General features: G+C 37.9%; 1 protein-coding gene across 5 annotated transcripts in view; it reads left to right on the top strand.

Moving 5' to 3' along the window:
- The window catches only part of LOC123762751 (kielin/chordin-like protein), a 95739-nt gene extending 77968 nt beyond the window's left edge, over nucleotides 1–17771 (top strand). For 2 of the 5 annotated variants that reach the window (XM_069332342.1, XM_069332343.1), the window contains 7 exons: nucleotides 494–570; nucleotides 3055–3123; nucleotides 5323–5520; nucleotides 7491–7637; nucleotides 10438–10644; nucleotides 13860–14024; nucleotides 14946–17771. In XM_069332342.1, the coding sequence (XP_069188443.1) occupies nucleotides 494–570; nucleotides 3055–3123; nucleotides 5323–5520; nucleotides 7491–7637; nucleotides 10438–10644; nucleotides 13860–14024; nucleotides 14946–15580 (1498 nt within the window). In that variant the 3' untranslated portion in view covers nucleotides 15581–17771. The remainder of the gene's footprint in view (nucleotides 1–493; nucleotides 571–3054; nucleotides 3124–5322; nucleotides 5521–7490; nucleotides 7638–10437; nucleotides 10645–13859; nucleotides 14025–14945) is intronic. The other 3 variants (XM_069332344.1, XM_069332345.1, XM_069332346.1) reach the window with 3 other exon arrangements.
- The last annotated feature ends 2909 nt before the right edge of the window (nucleotides 17772–20680 follow it).

Below are 20680 nucleotides of genomic sequence, written 5' to 3' on the forward strand. Positions count from 1 at the left end.
GAATAGCACCAGGCTTCCAAGACCCAGCCCAGCCTACCAGGAGCTAGGACCAGAATCTGGGCTCCTCTATGAGATGAGGGAGCTTGGTGATCAGAGATGAACCCAAAATGAAAATGATACAAGAATATATTTCAGCACATCAAAATAAGCAATGCCTTTAAAGGATATCAGTTACTTTGAGAAAAACAAAACAATCATTGCTACTGTATTGGGAAACACCCCCAGCCATTATTATTTCCTTTCGAGCAGTTGCTTGTTTTGATGCACTTTATTTTTGCTTAGTTTTGAGTTGATCTCTGGTCACCAAGATCACCTCTTCTTGTAGAGAAAGCCAATTTTAGTCTTGGTTCCTGGTACACAAGGGTGAGTCTCGGGCCTGGTGAACCTTCCTAAGACATGGCTGTGCCAGTGCTTAGTTCAGGGATGTACTGAGGACCCATTGGAAAGAGCATTTTATCATTGTTACATTTAACTCTTGGTAATTAACAAACAGGTATACCTCCAAATACACTGAAGGCTGTGTCCCCATTTACTTTGAAGACAAATGCTGCCCAATTGATTGGCTCTGCCGTAAGTATTTTCTCTCTAGTCTTATGCTAAACTTGATCTCTTACTATATTGTATTTATCCACTAAAAGTAATTTTTTCAAGTCAATGACCTTGTCTATGTAAGGATGTTTTGTTTACATGTTATTCATCACAAAAATATTTAAGGGATTTTAAATTCAACTTGTTAATGGATTAAAAAGTGCAGCTCAAAATTATATAAGTACGTACCTGTATTTACTTCTTGGCAGCGTCCCTCTTGGTGCACTCTCCTTATCTGGCTCCTCTTACTCACACCTCATTTTCTCGTGTTGCTCTCTTCTTTCTCACACTTCTTTTTTTTTTTTATCTCGGAGTTCTTTTCATACCTTATGTTCTCATGAAGCTCTCTGCTTTCTCACACCACTTTTTGTTCTCATGGAATTTTCTGCTTTTTCATACTTCCGTATGTTCGCATATAATTTTACAGATTTTGTATGGATCTATAACTCTTCTGCAGCAGTTATAATATGGAACTCATAAAATGTTTTCAGTACAGTGTAAGGTTTCATGGTTGTATTTTATCTTACAAGTGCCTCATGTTGCTGTAGATTTATTGCACATGAACACTAATAACTTCAAATTGACTGGGTAGTCTTTTTTTTGGACCATATTTGGCAATCAGGTATGTTTAATTTTTATTCTGATTGGCTAGTGTAACAAATTTGTTTGAAATAATCTCTGTTGCTTGAGAATTTTTGTATCTCTATTGTTTTAGATATTTTTCTGTGGCGAGCTCCTTGTGGCTCCGTGGAGCTATACACCACGATGGTTCCCATCTATCAGGTTGCATCAACTGTGGAATTGGAATTCGCTTACCAGGAACCAGTACCAGGACCTGGCTGCCCCTCATGGAGGTGCAGCGAGTAGTAACATTTTGCCACCCTACCAGGAAAGGCAACTAGAAAGTCAGTGAGTCGAAACAGACCACTCCTGGACTCAAGAGAAATTGAAGCCTTGAAACTCACCTAATGATCTCCCCTTACCATATAAACCAACACTCAGATTCTCTCGAAACTAGTGCGAACTCGTTCACCCCACCACTCCCCACTCGTTTGAGGGAGGAGAGAAGTGGTTCGCTGCCTGCCGGGGTCTGAGCTGTCAGTTTTGTTGCTGATGTAGTGGTTCCCAGACAGGTCAGGGAACTTCATGCTCTCTACTGGAGGCTCAGTTTCTGTTTATTTGGCTCTAGTGGGTATTTTATTCATTTGCAGCCAGGTTCTTCTTTTCTGAGAAAGAACGAGTCACTTTCCTTCCAGAGAGGTTCTTTGGTTATTGATGCTTGGCTTGTTCAGCCAGGAGTGCATCATGAGCAGCATCCAGTGGTGGCGCTCTGCTGCTAAGTTTGTGCCACCAATTCTGCTTCAGTGGATGCTTTGTGGGGTTGATCCTCTTTCCTTCGTTCCCTGTTCCAAGGCTCGTTTATCTCAGGTCGTCTGCAGTGTTATTAAATTTAGTCAGCTTGTGGTCTACCCTCATGTCCATAATGTTACAGTATAAAGTATGTCTCTCTTTCAGCTGTGTTTGCAAATATGTCCTGGGCTGATGTTGGCCTTGCTGGCTACAGGGGTTTTAAAGGTCTAACAGGGCTCTGGCAGCCTAGTATTTGGTGAACGTTCCCGGGTTTTGGGTCCCTTGCGTAGCCTTGGTTCATCTCTCACGTCTGGGGGTCTCCTCTTCTTATTGATTCCTGCGGTGCTCCCTCCTCCCTGGTAAATTCCAATGTGTTCTACCTTTCTCCTTGAGTAGTTAGCTTCAGGCAAGCATAAGGGGCTCCCTCCCTCCCCCCTCCCCAGAAAACCAGCATTGAATGTAATGAAAACTCCAGTTTCTGGCTGAGCCCTGGTGGCTCCCTGTTATTTTCCTCCTGGCTGTTAGATGGGTGTTTACTTTTGCTCCCGAATTGATAGCTCAGACCCCTAGCAGTTGGTGAGCCACTTCCCTCACTCCGTCCCTCCAAACGAGTGGGGGCAAACAAGCTGGCACTAGTTTCAAAAGAATCCAATTGTTTGTTCACATTGTTGGAGCAGTTCATTAAGTGGGTTTAGAGGCTTCAGTTTCTTTTAAATCCAGCAGTAGTTTTTGACTCGCTTACTTTCTGGTTGCTGTTCCTAGTGGGGTAGCAAAATGTCACCACTCCCTGAGCCTCTGTGAGGGGGGTCCAGGTTCTAGTACTGGTCCCTGGTAAGCCTATAGAACTCCATGGCTGATGTGACCTGGTAGGCCACCAGGCTCACCCAAAAATTGTCTTTTCATTACATTCAACACTGATTTTTTAATATTATATCTAAACTGCGTGTGTGATGCAGACTTTTAGAGGATGAGGGATGATTTTTATAATATCTTCTAAATATTATATAATTATTATTACTATCATTCTTAATTCAATAATTTATTGTGCTGTTATTTAATTCCCACAATATACTCTTTTGTTAATTAGTTTTCACTTATTATTCATGTCTCTTGTAGCTGGTGATGGTCGCATTTCGTTGCCAAGTGATGTCGACCCAGAATCAGGCACTGGAGAAAACCTTAAAGGTAGGAATATCTGTTTAGGTGTATGTCTCTTGTTCTAAGCAATGACAGTCAGTTGCTCCCTAAGGTAAACATCTATTGTGTTATTTACAGGATTTATGACAATTCAGGAAGGATGGCATTCAGCCACAAGGATGTTGTCAAGAGTTCCTTCAGGTTTATATAAGGTATTGAGAGGCACTGAACCAAAACTCAGTGCATCGAGAGTGACTGCCAGAGGTTTGGTTTGGTGTTGGGCTTAAGGTCTATCAACCTCTGATGTGTGAAAGGTACATCCATAAAGACTCGAAACAATTACTTGATTGTTAATCCAGCCAAATCAGCAACTTATCTTCGAATATTGGCCAAATATTCGTTAATCGAACACTTATCCTTTTCCCACTGTTTGTAATAATAATATTAATTCATTGTGTCAAGGGACAGGAAGCCAGATTATGCATGTTAGGCTTATATCAGGAGCCCCCTATTTCCCCATGATCAAATGACTGACCCCGCCCAGGATGCAACCCCACAACAAACTGGGTACCTATTTACTGCTAGGTGGACAGGGACATAAGGTGAAAGGAAATGAATGAAACGAAACGTTTATGAATGATAAACCCTCACATGACTTACAAATGATTATTAAAAGAAAAATGGAGAGTGAACTTTGGAAGGTCTCGAGTTGCATCCCTATTTATCAAGGTTTTCATGGACTGCATCTTTTGTAATTAACTATGCATACAGTAGTTACAGGATGAGAGCTACGCTCGTGGTGTTCCGTCTTCCCAGTACTCTGTCGTATAAGGTTTTGAAACTACTGACGGTTTTGGCCTCCACCACCCTCTCACTTAGCTTGTTCCAGCCGTCTTTCACTCTATTGGCAAAAGAAAACTTTCTAATGTTTGTTCATGTATAGCGATTGCTGCCTACATGTGTACCTGGTGTATGGTCCTAAGGGTTGCATGTGGGAATGCATTTTCAGACATCATGTGTGTGTTACTTATTTGTATAGACATTTGTTAAGGATCTTGTGGAAAAAAAAATAGGATGCTTTAAAAAACCAAGAATTTTAAAATTTTATTAACAAAGTTCAAACCTTGTGAACTTTGTGATATGAAACAAAGACCTTGTTTCATACCTAAAGTATAAAACAAGGTCTAATTATCCATAGTTTTTACACAGTTAAGGTTGGTAAATCTATGAAATATTTGTCTTCAAATTCAATGCATCACATCGTGAACTAATTTTCATTTATATATACAGTACAGTAGTATACAAAATTTTAATTTAACACTAATATCTCTTATGATTTTACGCACAAGTCTTTATCATTAACTAAACTCACTAATTGTTGCTTAATACTGGTAAATAAAAACATGCAAAAATGAGAGCAGACATAAATTGCAGAAACCATTTTATCTGTGAGAGCTTTTGCAAATCTGTTAGATACAGAGGCTCGTGCTTATAGAGGGATAAAACTGGGAAGGGATGAGGTCAGGTAAGGTGACTCAATGCTTGTGAGATTGTAAATATTATAACTAATATTTATGATGTAATAATTTGGTAAGAGGGATATCATTGTTTAATTTTCTGGTATAAGGATTGTTCCCAAGATATCTTCTACAATTTAAACTCCTTGTCAGCAGAATGGCAACAGCAAGGTCACCACAACGGGGCGTATATACCCTTAACATTTGTGACAAAATATATGTAGGGGAAACATCCTGAAACCTGAATGCAGTGATTTACAAATATATGTATGCCATTCCAGTAGCACCAACAACACTTGTCACACATGGAATCAAGAGCAAACTTTCATGAACTTCAAAGATGCTAAACTTGTCACAAAAAAAGGGGGAAACCACATTGAGACAATGTATAGTGTGTAGCCATCAAACACTACAACACCATCAAACAGAACGCAGTAAAGGAATATGTGACTTTGCTGCCTCCTTTTGCTAAATTCATTCTTCATCAATATTAATTGTGATAAGTAATCCTACATGTCTCTCAACTGGCCATACTTGTTGCCAGTTTTGCCCCTAGATAATCATTAGCCCTGAGCATTTGTTACATTTGATAAAGTTCTACAATGAAAGTCTTTTCTCATTGATGTTTCTGTACATTTCTGTCAGCACTTTGTGCTCTTCCCTGTATACTAAAACTGATTGTTTTGTTTTTGCTTTCTAACCCAGTCTTTCTTTTTTACTTATCAACAAGTGGACATTGTGAATGTGTGCACACTGCCCAGGGACTCTGGTCGATGTCTAGGAAATATACCTCGTATATATTACGACGCAGAGGCATCACAGTGTAGGCCTTTCTTTTATGGAGGATGTGAGGGCAACAATAATAACTTCTTAAACTTTGAGGCATGCCATCAGTTGTGCAGCAAGACACCAAAGCCTTCAGAGTCAGGTGTGGTACCCTGGTATAGTGATTCCACTATTGTTATATTTTCTTGGTTTAAAGGAATCTCTTTTTCAACATTATTTAATACTTTAAAGTTAAAATAATTAAATTAAATTTCTCACATTCTTTGTATTTGGCAGTGTCATTTCTTCATATCCACTCAGTGCTCAGTTCTAGACATCTGATAAGTGATAGTCTCTTGTACAGTATTCACATAAAAAATTAGCTCTTTGTGAACTGGGCAAATTTAAAAAGAGTAGATTTTGAGTCGACTGTAGATGTAAAACTTGCTTCTGAGCAAGGCACTTCGTTGCTTCTTTAGGCAGGGTCCTGTGGGTTCTGTGGACAGCACTATGCACAGTTAGTACAGCTCCACAAATTGCACTTGGCACAGTGGGAACTTTTTAAACTTCCAATTCAAGTTATACTGGTCCAAGAGAGATCTGGAAAATTCTTGATCTAGCCTGGAATAACCTTCAGAATGCTCATTTGTTTAAATTTAAAACCCCTTTTAAGCACTACTGTACACGAGAGTAGCAAGCTAGCTGTTATCCCGGTCCTCCATGAGGTGTAAGCACCTACATGTCAAGAGGATAAGCAGGCTATGTCCACCTCACATTATGCTCCTTAAGTCCTAGTAGTACATGTACTTGGAAAGTGTAGATAAGTGTAGATTTAAGTGTAGATAAACTAGTCTTCTTCAGGTCATTCTTGGCCGGAAGAAGAATTGATCAATCTTTCACCCCCACCTCCTAAAAACAAAATGAAGGAAACTGAAGGCTTGTTAGCCCATACCCCCATATTGAAGCAGCTCCTATTTGTATCCACTCCAACTCCTTAATATATATATACAATATACCTAACCTACACTCATAACAATCCAGCACCACCATGTCTATTATGTTACCTTGTATGACCTGTCGCATATAAAAAGATGCCCACTATACCATTGAGAGAGGTTGGCCTGCCCTGGCAATGTCTAGTTTTTGCCATGAGAAGAACTGTTCCTTGCTAAAGAGCAACTGATTAGTACAGATCAGGAAAAATGTTTGATTATGAAGAGAGATTATTTTCTTATCACAAACCCTATTTACATTGCAAAAAATTTTGCTTATTTTAATAGCTATCAGGAAGTTAAGATATCAATTTTAGCTGCATTATTATGTGTAGCATTACCTCTTTCTGTCCATTTTAAAATTAACGACACCTGCTATAGCAACTATATTCTAAATTTATGGAAAATACATTTACTCTTATTAATGTACAGGTATTTTTAAGGCTTGGTACCCTGTTGTGTTCTAATATAGTTGTTTTTAGTACAGTAGTATTTTTAAAATGACTTAATATGTTGAATTGTGCTATTGAGTATCAAAAGTTTATTTCTTTATGAACTTAGCAAATAAATATTTTTTGTTTTATAGTGATTGCTTTGAGAGATGTTAAATTTTATTATAATTTGTTAAGATGATGTACAGTAACTAGCATGCAAATATAATTAGTACCTGTATTGTAGTGTACTGTATTAGGGTATATTTCATCAGCACATTTCTTGATGAGTTCCAGTAACCAAGAATGCCTGCTGGAAAGTTTACAAAAATATCTGGTGCATCTGATATCATCTGTATTATGCAACCAAAGGAAAAGCTTCTGGTCCAGCTAGCATTCTCAAGGAATAAGTTTTGAGTGGGAATACACAGTATTGCAAAGGGAAGATCAAACCAGAAAATGCCTATAGCAAATGCTGAACAACTAATAATGAAATGTTCATAAAATTGCCAACCAAACAATAAGGTTGAGGACTTAAATTAAATAGTTTCACTTGATAGTGACACAAAGCACAATTTAATCAACAGTTGTAATATTACAGAGAAATGAGAATCGTGTGTGTGCGTGTGTATATGCATGTACTGTATAACCTCTTCTGACTAAAACTTTTCTTGTAGAAATACTCTTCCACTAATTCTCAATTCCATTAGCGTGCATTGTGGGTGGTGAGACCCCTCGAACCCCCACACCCCCACTCGGCGTGAAGGTAACAGGTGTGTTAGATCGACGATTTCCCAGCAGGATGGCCCTGCAGGTGGAGTGGTCTCCTCCTCGGTGCCCTCATGGCAGTATTATCGGTAGGCGGAGCATGATCGGGCTCGTCATTGACGGCAAATAAAATATTATACCGGCAAACTATAAATCGAACGATATCTAATTGATAAAGGAATGTGTATTGTAGTCTTGAGGATGTTGATAAAATTTATTTGTTTGCAAGAACCTATTAAATGAAATATTTATGGCTTAAAATGCTGATTAAACTATCTCGTAAGAGAATGTAATATTTTTGCTTACCGAAGAATATAACAGGCATATTTAAATGCTTCAAGATATCAGCTGGTTGCAAGAAAATGGTATGTTATAATTTTTTTTTACTGAACAGGAAAAATGCAGGTAACAAACTTACATTCTTACAGAAGTTATGATATTGCATTAATCTTGCTTGATTTGATTAATTTTGTATGAATGGTTGCATGAATTTTAATATATTGCATAGTCCTGCATTTATACTCAGGATGAGGGGGCTAAACTGCCATTAAAAGACTTGAATAACCAAGAGTACTGTAACTACTGCTTTTCTTCCCCTATAATGTACATAAATGCCAAGTTCAGAGTGTAATAAATAGTAGATGTGGTATCATTGGAGTGTTTCAAGCATAGGATAGACATGTATGAATGAATTTGGTTGAACATAAATAGGACCTGTTTCATAGGTCAATCGATCTTCTGCAGTTCTCCTTAATCTAATGTTCTTATTCATAAGTTAACCTAACCTAACTTAGGTGTATTGTAAATGATGTTTTGTTTGATACAGATAAAATATAATTTCCGGTAAAATCTACTCTCAACATGGTGTTTCTCTGCACTTTGTACTCTCTCTCTTTGGTCCAGTTCCCTTAACTAGAGTGTACTGGTATAGTTGTCATGGTGTGTATGTGGCTGTCTGTCTTTAGCATGATCACACTTTCAGTTCCACCTACAATATCATTTTCATTTATTAAAGTATTACAAGTAATCTTTATAGAAGGACTGTGTTCATTATATGAAATCATTTTGTTCACAATTATTAGAGTAAAAAGTCATTATTACCATTAGATTTGAAAGAAATAGTTTTCTTTCAGATTACAAGTCTATAATTAATTTCTGAAAGGACTCCCTCAGTATCTCCCCAAGCTAACCACCAGTCCAGCCAAGCCTCTGGGGATGCATGAGGCCTCTCAGAATGCACTCTTGCTTACCAGGAACCAAGATCAGAATATGGATCTTTCTATATGAGGTGGGGGGAGCTTGATGACCAGAGATTGTGAGGAGAGAGAGAGACATCAGCCAGCTTAAAATGTGGTAGAGAGTGCACACTGCCGTTTTGATTTCTTTCTCATGAATGCACAAGGAAGTGCACCAGGGCTAACTTCGTTAGTATGAACTGTATGTGTACTTTGTTGGCTGTCTATGGACAGTGCATGACCCCAGCTGTCAGGTGAGACTATGATGGCTGTCATGGCAATTTTAGTAAGGGAGTTACACCCATTGTAATAGGTACTGTATTACATTACTTATCTCTAAGGTTTTTGAAAATCCAGAAATAGAATCAGAGGGAACTTTCAGCTGCCTTGTGCTCAGTAGGCTACAACCCTCCAACTGTCTTGAGGCTCAGGTCTCTCTCCAGTGTGTCACCAGAGCCATCACGCCACCGAGGTCAGGCTTCCATTTGTTGAGGCATGTATGGGCTTCCTCTGATTGACTTTTTCAAAGAACAGAAGGGATAGTGTGTGTGTGCCCACATCTAAGCCACGTGGCATCTTCCCCCTCATTCTGTCGGTGTTGCTCCACCTGTAGGACATGTCATCCATAGTTGTGGCCACAACTACGAGAACACCGTCTAAATGCAACACTAAGCTTGACCCACTATCCTCATTCCATCCCATACTATGATATGCACTCACTTTAGGCTAGATCACCCCAGACTAGTGTGGCACGAGCTGGAAGCAAAGTCCTAGTTGAGGCCTGGTGCACCCATGAACAGTACCAGTGATGGAGGAGAAGGATGCAATGGAAGTGAACTCCCCCCAAAAAACAGGAAAATTATTGATCATAATCCCCTTCAAGGTGACACATGCCACATGTAGCCCTGACTGCAGCACAACATGGCTGGAGTGTTTATGTCACGGCAGTGATCGATTGGATGAAAAGCAGTTGGTCATTTTATGCAATTATGCTTTCAACTTTTTTTTTCAGTTATGGACTGATTTCTGATCAAGGTCCTCGTAACTTTATATATACTGTAGTGTCAGTCTGGTCCTGTCTGCTGATGGGTAAGGGTGCATCTCGGGGGGGGCCTGGTGCATCTCCATATAAGAAATGATTGGACCAGCACTTAGCTTAGGGAGCTATTGAGAGGACCTGCTCAGAAATACACATTTTATCATACAGAAAAAATTAGTAAATTCTGAATTTATTTAATTTTCAAGTTATTTTTTATGAAAACAGTGCACTATTAATACACACATCGAATGAATCTCTCACTCTTTATAGAATGTCTGTATTTAAGCACTTATTGCTGTATATTTGCCAATTAATTTAATATTGCTGTGGTTGCATGAAGTTATATTAGCATCTTTGTAAGAATTTCAGCAAATTGCATGGCAAATTTTATCTTAATGTTCTTAATAACTTTAATACTCAATATTATACAGTAACATCTTCAATGCATATTCCTGTAAATTCAGAGAAAAATTGCAAATCTCATCGAATAATGACCAATTATCAGCCTATTGCTATGCTAGAATGTCACGGATATCTGTAAATAGTTGTGATATAGAAGTCCACCTCAAAGTGGCATCAATTTCCTTGACAACAGCATAAGCTCCATCCCAACAGCTTATTGGGTATTGTATCATGAGACTCAGCATCATGAAGCTAATAACCACATTGAATGGACAAGACGAAAAATCCATGGAGACCTTAGGACTCAGATGATTATTGATGGGCTAGATCCCTTGCAGACATACATGGTAGGAGTATCAGCCCAGAATGCCCAGGGACATGGCGATGTTTCGCATCATGTGATCTTCAGTTTGGTCCCACGTAAGTCATTCAGAAGCATTGCAGATCTACTGTGAGGCATTATAAAATAAGTTTTGTCTCTTTCAAATGGAACTTCATTCAACGGAAGTTTGAAGGCTACAAAGAATTATGATCTGATTTTAGTTATTAAAAATTTCGTTTTTTTTTTAGTAGTGTACATGTATTAATGTGCTAGATGTGATTAAATCTCTTTACACACAAGTTCTCTTGGTAGTTGTCGTTCATATGACAGGTTGAAATTAAAATTTCAGTCTACTGTCCAACCATTTGGGCAGAGTGACAGTCTTGCTTCATGCAGGTCTTCATTCAATCTCCAGATGTTAAAGTGGCTGGGGACCGGTCCTTTTTCCCCGGTCCCATCCCAGATCCTTTTCCTGATCCTTTCCAAGTGCTATATAGTCATAATGGCTTGGCACTTTTCCCAATTATTCCCTTCCCTTAGTAAAGTTAGCACATAGGAAATTGGGAAATAGCATTGGGAAATATTAGGGTATGAATGATAACACTTAATATGGCTTCAATCACATTTTTAATAATTTTCAAAGATAGATGCAACATTACAGGAAACAGATGGAACCTTGCGAAAGCTTTTGAGGATATTTAAAACTAAATTCTATGGCTTGATTTCATTTTGAGTTGGCAATATTTTGATTCAATCAAGTACAGTATACCCCTGCTACCTTTTGAAAATGAGTTTTGTGGCTGGGGGCATGAGAAATAAGCTAGAAGTGGTTAAAATTCTTTATAGACATGTTTACTTGGTAGTTGTCTATCATATTACAGGTTAAACTAAAAAGAAATCTGATTGAAATTAGCCCATAGGGCATGGGAAATGCATCCTGGAACCATCTCCAATTGCAAGAAATTGGGTTTGGTCCCTTTCTGTAACAAATTAGGGTTAGTTCCTCTCTGCATCAAATTGGGGTTGGTCCCCCCTCTGTAACAAATTGCAATTGGTCCCATATAGTTCACTGAATCAAGGTTGTAATGTATGAGTGCGTGTGTAATTACCTAAATGTAGTTACAGGATGAGAGCTATGCTTGTGGGGTCTCGTTTTCCCAATACTCTTTGTCAAATAATGCTTTGAAACTACTGACAATTTGGCCTCCACCACCACCTCACTAAATTTGTTCCAACTGTCTATCACTATTTGCAAAAGAAAGCTTTCAAATATTTTTTTGGCACATATGTTTCCTTAGGTTGAAGCTGTGTCCTCTTGTACTTGAAGTTGCTGGTTGTCAGTTTGGTCGATTCCTTTTATTATTTTGCAAGTGGTGATCATATTGCCTTTCTTTTCTCTATCTTTTGCATATGTAATGCCTCTAGCCTCTTTCATAACTCCATTTTTCAATTCCAGCAGCCATTTTGTAGCATATATGTATGAGTGTAGTTACAGGATTAGAGCTACATTCGTGATGTCCCAGCTTCCCAGCACTCTGTGTCACAAAATTGGAGTAAAGTACAGAATGTCATAAATCCTCTAACCAATGAGTTACCATGTTACCACTACCGTTTCTGGTGAAGAACAAGATGGCCCCTTTCCAGAGGGTCCTTGGGTTGTTGGTGCTTGGTTGCTTTGGCTGAGGGTGCATTATGCGTTGTGTCCCGTTGCGGCTCTTTGTCGTTATTTGCGCGCCACAGCTTTGGTGGCCGGGAACGCGCTTTGGGTTGACCCAGTTTCCCTTCTTCCCTGTTCTAGGGCTCTGGTCTCCCAGGTTGTCCTCAGGGTTATTCGGTCCAGCCAGCCTGTGGTCTATCCTCGTGCCAGCCAGCCTGTGGTCTATCCTCATGCACATGACGCTCGCAAATTTGTTGCTTTAGCTGCTATTTTTGGTAATGCCTGTGTGTCTTGGGCTGACATATGGGTGTGGTGATTTTGGAAGTTGAACAAGGTCCTGGCAGCCCGTTACATCGATAATGTTCCTGACCCTAGTCGAGTGTGTGTCGCTTTCGGTCGCAGCCAGTTGTCTCGACTTCCAAGTTGAGGCGCGAGTGGCGGCCGCCTCATAGGTAAATCTCTCCTTTCCTTTTTTCTGTGGCTAGGTAGCTCCAGGAAGCCGGAGGGGCTCTCCACAGAAAACCAGCATTGGCTAATGAAATGCCATTTTCTGGGCGAGTCTCTGATGCTCCCGGCAACCCTCCTTGCCTCCCTCCGGTCGGCGTTTTTTTGCATTTTTTGACATTCAGCCTCTGAACTGAGGGTGGATAGCTGGCACAGGGTTTGGGGCTCCCCCTTCCCCCTCCCGGGGAAGTGGGAGCTGTGCAGACAGGCGGCGTGGTGGTGGGTGTGATGTCATGCTTGTTTTCCGATTGGGGAGTTCTGCTTAGCAGTTCAGTTTTAGGTAGCACTGTGTCACCAGTTGGGGTCTGTTTTGGAACATCTACCTTTCTGGGTGCCTAACTCGGTAGATGGCAGATATAGAATGCTTCCAACCACTTGGGGGTTTCTATAGGCCATTGCTCCTTGTGCCTCTCTGAGGGGGGCCAGGTTACTGGCTCATGGTCCCCGGTAGGCTAGAACTCCAATCGAATCGATTGATGCCACGGTCTAATACATACATATCAGCCCGGTATAGCTCTAGGAAGCCTCCAGCACTCACCAGAAAATGGCGTTTCATTACATTCAACGTGTTTTTTTTTTTAATATTTTGTAGCGCTATCCTATGTTTGAAGCACATGTGCTAACTTTATTCATGAATTTGTCTAGGTCCATGTTAAAATATATTGCCAATATATTCAGATCTTAACACTAAACAGATCTTATTATATTATTGTAAAATAGTTTAAGAAAATGCCACTAATGAAAAATGATTTTACTGTAGTCTTTATTATGTTTGATAATACTTTGAGAAACATGTTTATTGCACGTAAGGGTACAGGTATGCAAGGCATAATTATTCATGTTTATTCCCAGTATTGCAACCAGTATATCATGCTTATTGTTCCTGGTAATTAATATAGCCAAGAACTTCTGTACTACGATAAATTTGTATTCATTGTTTAGCCTTGGTAAGAAGTTACTTAACATACCTTATTTACACCATCAAATTTTTGCCCTAAGTTATGATTTGTAACTGAAACTACACTTAGATGTGTGGTGATTGAAACTTAATTACAGTATTGTAATTAGTAAGAATAATATATAGTACTTATGTGGAGACCAATAATAAACCAATAGTAAGATTATTTTGATCGATATTTCTCCACCTTCCAGCAACACAAGCTGTGGAATGTTACCTTGGGAGTCTAAACATTGCTCTTGGGTCAGCCCTCAACACGAGTGAGTGCAATCTTAACTGCAGATGCATAACACCACCTGAACCCACCTGTGTGCAGTACAGGTCTTGCACACTAGCTCAAGAAGCAGCATTGATTCAAGGTACTGTAATGGGTTTCTTCTAGAGAAGCCAGTTGGCAGATTTACATTGCACAGGAAAAACTGTGTGAAGAGCATGTTATGGAATGCAAGATTATTTTGCCTTTTCCTTCTCTCTCAAAATTACAGCATTATAATTTTTAATAAAATGCATGATACAGCTCCACCAAAGTTTCTAGTATTGTAGGATTAATATGATATCTCGAGCTATTATTGGTGTCCTTAGGTATTACTAAGGTGTTGCTCCTCACACAGTGTTCTTTATGTGGTCCTCAGGTGACAGTGTTATATCTATAACCATAGATCTCTTTATCAAAATTTGTTAAAGCTTTTTTACACAATTTGTAGGCTACATATTGTTCAAGGCCTAGAGATATTTAAAAATACAGGGAGGCTACCAAGTACAGTATAGGAAGTGCAATGAATACATAGAATATATTAAGTACAGTACATTATTACGCAAATGAGTACAGACATCTGCTCAGCCAGGCTACTACACCCCAAGCATTCATGACACTGCAGTTACTAACCCTATATACCTGAATTTTACTAAAAGGATAATTTTTTTAATTGACAAATTTAAGAAATATTGCTATATAGTGCTGTCAAAATTTTGCAAAAATCTTTTAACTTTTAGTCTTCCTATATGATTGTAATTTTAATTCTTAAGAATTATCTTACTGTTTGTCTTCAATTGAAACCATTTGGGATCAATTTAAATTTTTTTATACATCAATTTTATATAAAAACTCAAAACAAAATTTAATATGCTTTGTATTATCCAGTAAATTTGTTACAATTCATTGAAAGATTGTTGGCACTTTCTGACTGTTGCAAATCTGGGGAATTACTTAATTTGATGTAAAGTATTGTAATAATTCATTGTTATTAAAGTCTTGTCTTATTCTGCATTTTATATTTAAGAATGTGCTGAGCCGTCATGTGCTACTGGATGTGACATCATCATGGATGCTGCAACGGGATGTCTTGTATGTTCATGCAAAGATGAAACCTTTGTGTGCCCACAACACACTTGCCCCAGTAACTGTGAAAATGTTTTAGATCTCCAAACAGGTTGTCTTCTCTGTAAGTGTGACTGCTCATATGATTTTGCTGGCCAGCCCCATTGTCCAGTAGATTGTGATGTTTATGAATTTGTAGATGAACTCACAGGATGTAAGAGATGCGAGTGCAAGCTCAATAGCACAAGCAGTACATCAGTTACACGTCAACTCTGCCCAGTGGATTTCTCGGGCAGAGCCCCATGCCCCATGGACTGTGCAATCCGTCGAGTGGTGGATGAGACAACAGGCTGTGAGAAATGTGAATGTGATCCAGAAAAAACAATTAATCCATTTAGGCCACATGAACTTCCTCCCCGCCCTCCTCTAGATAGTAACTGTCCTACGTATGCCACTGGTAAGGCCCCTTGCCCCATGGATTGTGCAATCCGTAGGGTTGTAAATGAGAAAACAGGTTGTGAAATATGTGAATGTGATCCAAATAACCCAGGTCATCCATTTGGGCCCCATAGTCCTCCCTATATTGTTAACACATAGCTTCAACAAAAATATTCTTAGCACTGTTGTTTACAGTTTGCTAGATTATGGGTCAAACTGAAAATATGTCCATTTGTTTGTTTCCTTCACTCCACAATGAAGTATATTAGCCCATCATCAAAACAAAGGGCTGAGGCACACAACATACAAAGTCAAATACTGAGTACAAAAACTACATAGGTCAGTATTTGGACTTATAGTCCACTTAGCCATGTTCAAGGCCTTGACTAAACACATGCTTCCTTCAGCCTGTAGTATAAACACTCCCTAAATCAATGTAACTAAAACACCTAACCATACAAATCCACAATATATAATAATAATAATAATTTAAATATCAGATTTTTTGTTTATTATGTGATAATAAATATAATAAAAATGTCTGCTGGCTTCTCGGGGTTTGGCTTTCCATGTGGTTCATATCCAGGAAGTGTCCAACGTCCTAGCGGACGGCCTATCTTGGCTCATTCCCCTGTCCACAAAATGGACAGTTGACACAGACTCCTTCAGTTGGCTCTGCCGGATGTACGGACTCCTGGACGTGGACCTCTTCGTGTCGGAGTGGTCTCGGCGTCTCCTGACCTATGTGGCGCCCTTTCCCGACTGCGAGGCTGTCGCGATGGATGCCTTTCGGTAGGACTGGTCGAGGTGGGGTTGCTTCTACCTCTTCCCCCTGGTCCAGCTGTTGCTTCGAGTTCTGGCTCATTTGGAGTCCTACCAAAGGAGAGTAGTCCTAGTGGCCCATTGGTGGCAGGCCCAGCCTTAGTTCCAGGCGCTGCTTGTTCGGTGTGCGAACCCGGGGCGTTTTCCGCAGCTCTGCCCTGTCCAGTACATGGCTGGTTCAGTCTTCTCCACTCTTTGCAGCTGGTCTTTTTTACCTAGGTTTATCACTATTTGTATGGTGATCAGGTGGTTTCGTTGATGGTGTCCCAATTGAAAGCTTTATCTCGGCAACAGTATAAAGTATCCTGGCATTCTTTCTGCCATATTCTCTCTTCGTAGGTTGTCTTCAATTTCTGATTAGGTTGTCTTGTACTTTCTGTCTTGGCTTTTTCAGGACAGTCATTTAATGCCTAATGCTGTTGCCTTGTATCGTGTGGTGGAGCGTGTGTTCGGGGTGGTTGTTTCTTCTGCCCCGTTCTGTAAGCTTTGTGCTCTGTTTCACCTCCGGCCTGCTCATTCCTGACACCTGAGCCATCCTGGTTCTTGGACAGGGTGCTCTCCTATCTTTCCTCTCCTCAGTTTGTGGTGGCCCCTTCGGTTCAAGATTGTTTTTCCAAGGCTCTGTTTCTGTTGGCATTGGCCTCTGGGGGTCAAGTCGGTAAGCTTTTTATGCTTTAAAAAAAAACTTTTTGGCTTTTTTCATGTATAATTCTTTAAGTGTAGTTACAGGATGAGAGCTACGTTCATGGTGTCCTGTCTTCCCAGCACACTGTCGTATAATGCTTTGAAACTGCTGATGGTTTTGGCCTCCACCTTCTCACCTAACTTGTTTCAACTGTCTACCACTGTTTGTGGAAGTGAATTTTCTTATATTTCTTTGGCAGCTTTGTTTAGTTAGTTTAAATCTATGACCATTTGTTCTTAAGTTCCAGGTCTCAAATTCTTCCCTGGGCTGGATTATTTGTTTTAAGTCACATTACTATAACTTATTGCATTATTATTATGATTATATATTTGTGTGTGTGTACTTACACTATGAGATCCTAGCATGTGATGACCCATATTCATTACTGTATATTCTTTGTCACACAGTATATATAACGTTCATGTACTTTGGTTCCTTGTACGTATGCTCTCTCTACCCGTCTCCACAGACCTATATGATTGGCTTTTAGATTCCATTTTGCAGGATGTCTGAGCATTATCACTTAAAAAAAAATCTTTCTCCTACCTCTGGTCAGCCATTTAGCTTTTCCACGTAGCATTGTAATACTTGCATTTTTTCTAAGAGTAATCCCTCCTTAATAACCATAGTTATCATTATCATCACTTAATATAAATGCTCAGAAATACTGGAAGATTATTTGTTTTTTACCATTTAATTTCAGTACTTATAAGGGATGATTTCTTTCCTTATACAGTATATGCAATACTGTATATACATATATAATATATACTTATATATGCATATATTATTATAATTGATAGCAAAAGAAAAAATTAGACCATAATAAATTGTGAAAATGAATTTTGAAGTTAATTTTTCAACTTCCCTTGACAGTGAAGAAAAACATAAGAAACATTGAGAAGATTTGTGTTAGAATCATTAATCTTACCCTTTTGGTCATATTCAACAACATATGTTTACAAGAAAGACTGCTACCAAAAATAAACTAATATAATATATACATATATATCCACACACACGGTATAATGTCATACCCAATAGCTAGAACTGCACCACTTGGCCTAGTGTGCATTATTTTCGTTATTTTCAAATTGGTTTATTCCAATTAATATTACTATATTAAGAACATGAATTATTGACAGTTACCCAGTATGTAATGTTAAAGTTAGGTAGATTAGGTTTCATCAAATTTGTTAGTTTTCAATTTTGTTTCATCATGTCATAATGAAAGGAGAATGCTCTATCATTCCATAAGAAAAAATTGTAAAATATATTTTTTCAGGAAAATTTGGCTTGTTAGGAAACTTGGCCTATTAGGTATGGTATGTAGATTTATATATATATAAATATACATATACAGTATACCATATATAAATATTTATATACTGTATATAAATATATATTATAAATATACTCTATATAAATTTGTTAGGGACAGGCTGCCCGTCCAACAAAATTATTATAATCATTGTTACTGATGGTCAATATTGATGAGTTTAAATTTGAAAGATATACATCTAAACTTGAAATTTGTTATAATATAAATACAAATTTATCCAAGGTATGATGAAGACATTAAAAATATTGTATAGACAATATCTTGCAGAATTAATATATTTCTCGAGTGCCACAAGTTTATATATATTTTAGGAAAGAAGAAAATGCATTGATGTATTTAGACCACAAATTTAATGTTTTCCACGGGGACAGCATGTGAACGTTCCTCTGGGATGAGAGCACTTTCAAACCAAGACAAAAAATTAGAGCAACAAGGATAGCCTCTCAAAATATGTCTTTGTTAGATAATGTTAATAAAAGTAAACTTAATCTAAGTCCTGTTATATAATTATATATATATATATATATATATATATATATATATATATATATATATATATATATATATATATATATATATTATATATATATATATATATATATATATATATATATATATATATATATAATATATATATATATATATATATATATATATATATATATATATATAATATATATATATATATATATATATATAATATATATATATATATATATATATAATATATATATATATATATATATATAATATATATATATATATATATATAATATATATATATATATATATATATATAATATATATAATATATATATATATATATATATATATATATATATATATATATATATATATATATATATATATATATATATATATATATATATATATTTTAGTATACTCAGCCAGAAAGACAAGCATGATACATAATAGGTGGAATGGCCATTCTCCGTCTTGGGTAACCTAGTTAGCTTAATCGTGGCTTTTGGTAAGTACAAGTAAGTTAGCGAGTACAAGCCAAGAATATTATTTTGCCATGTTTCTTTTTCCGTTTTATTTGTCTCCTGTCACTATTATATATATAGATTCTGTGTGCATATATCATATATGTTATGTATATATAATAGCTATAGGCATATCATATATGCAATGTATGTATAATATTTAAGTGTGTGTGTGTGTGCATATAGGTATACTCGGTATTATTTTTAAGTAATAAGCACATTTTAACAAGTAAATATGTTGCATATGTATGACTTTTATATTTAAAAAGGGTACATCATTACAGTTTACATTATAAAGAGCCTAAGTAGACTGCATCAAACTAAGAAAGTGCTGCATTTACCTTTATTACAGGTGTTCCAAACTTTGTTACATGTGAACTTAGCAAGTTTTTAAGACTATATAAAGTCTTATCAATAATGTCTACCACCAAGTCTGTCAATGATGATTTTATATAAGCCAACTTTTGTTATATACCAACAATGTAAGCTGGATATAAATTTTGTTTTTAATATTAAATATATAATTTTTAATGATTAAGAGAACATAAATCATAAATAACGATGAGAGTGCTTGGCAAACAGATGGAGATAAGGTGATGGCTGGAAGCATGAACTAGAAGCCTGGTTGTCAATGGTCCTCAAGCTACCAACTCACCGCCTCCACCAGTTCTGAAAGGAACAGTGCCTTCATTTCTTTACAAGTCTGTATGGTGTGGGGTACGGGTATTGGTGGCCTGTTTTAGAAAGGTCAGTGAAACTGGAGCATCCTCCCTCCCAACTCTCTCTCATAAAAACTAAGCAATGGCCAGTTTTTTTTTGTTTTTTTTTCTTTTTTTAATATATAATGCCTAGTATGATGACTTTCTCAACTAATCACCTCTCATAACTTTGACATCAGTCGATGTGGGTAGAGTTCTAGGCCTACCAGGGACAACAAGCCAGAACCTGGCCCCCCTCAGAGAGGCACGAGGAGCAATAGCCTATAGAAATGCACATGTGATTTGGAGCATTCTATATCTTCCATCAACTGGGACAGGCACCCAGAAAGGTAAGTGCCCCAAAACAAACCCTTATTCTGATTAAAAACGACGAAAATAGACAAATGAGTGGACAGAACTCCCCAAATGAAAACGAGCAAATGAGCATGACGTCACTCAAGCCGCACCGCATGTTTGTGCAGCTTTCCCCTCCTCGGGAGGGGGAAGCCGCACAGCATGTCTATGCAGCTTTCCCTTTCCCAGAAGAGAGGGAAGGGGGAGCCCCAGAAATTCACATCCCAGTTCTGAGGGTGGATATCAAAATACACAAAAACCGCCGATCGGAGGGAAGAAAGGTTGCCGGGGAGCCTCCGGGACTCGCCCAGAAAATGGCATTTCATTACATACAATGCTGGTTTTCTGGGG

This window comes from Procambarus clarkii, chromosome 27 (genome assembly GCF_040958095.1).
Source record: "Procambarus clarkii isolate CNS0578487 chromosome 27, FALCON_Pclarkii_2.0, whole genome shotgun sequence".
NCBI lineage: Eukaryota > Metazoa > Arthropoda > Malacostraca > Decapoda > Cambaridae > Procambarus > Procambarus clarkii.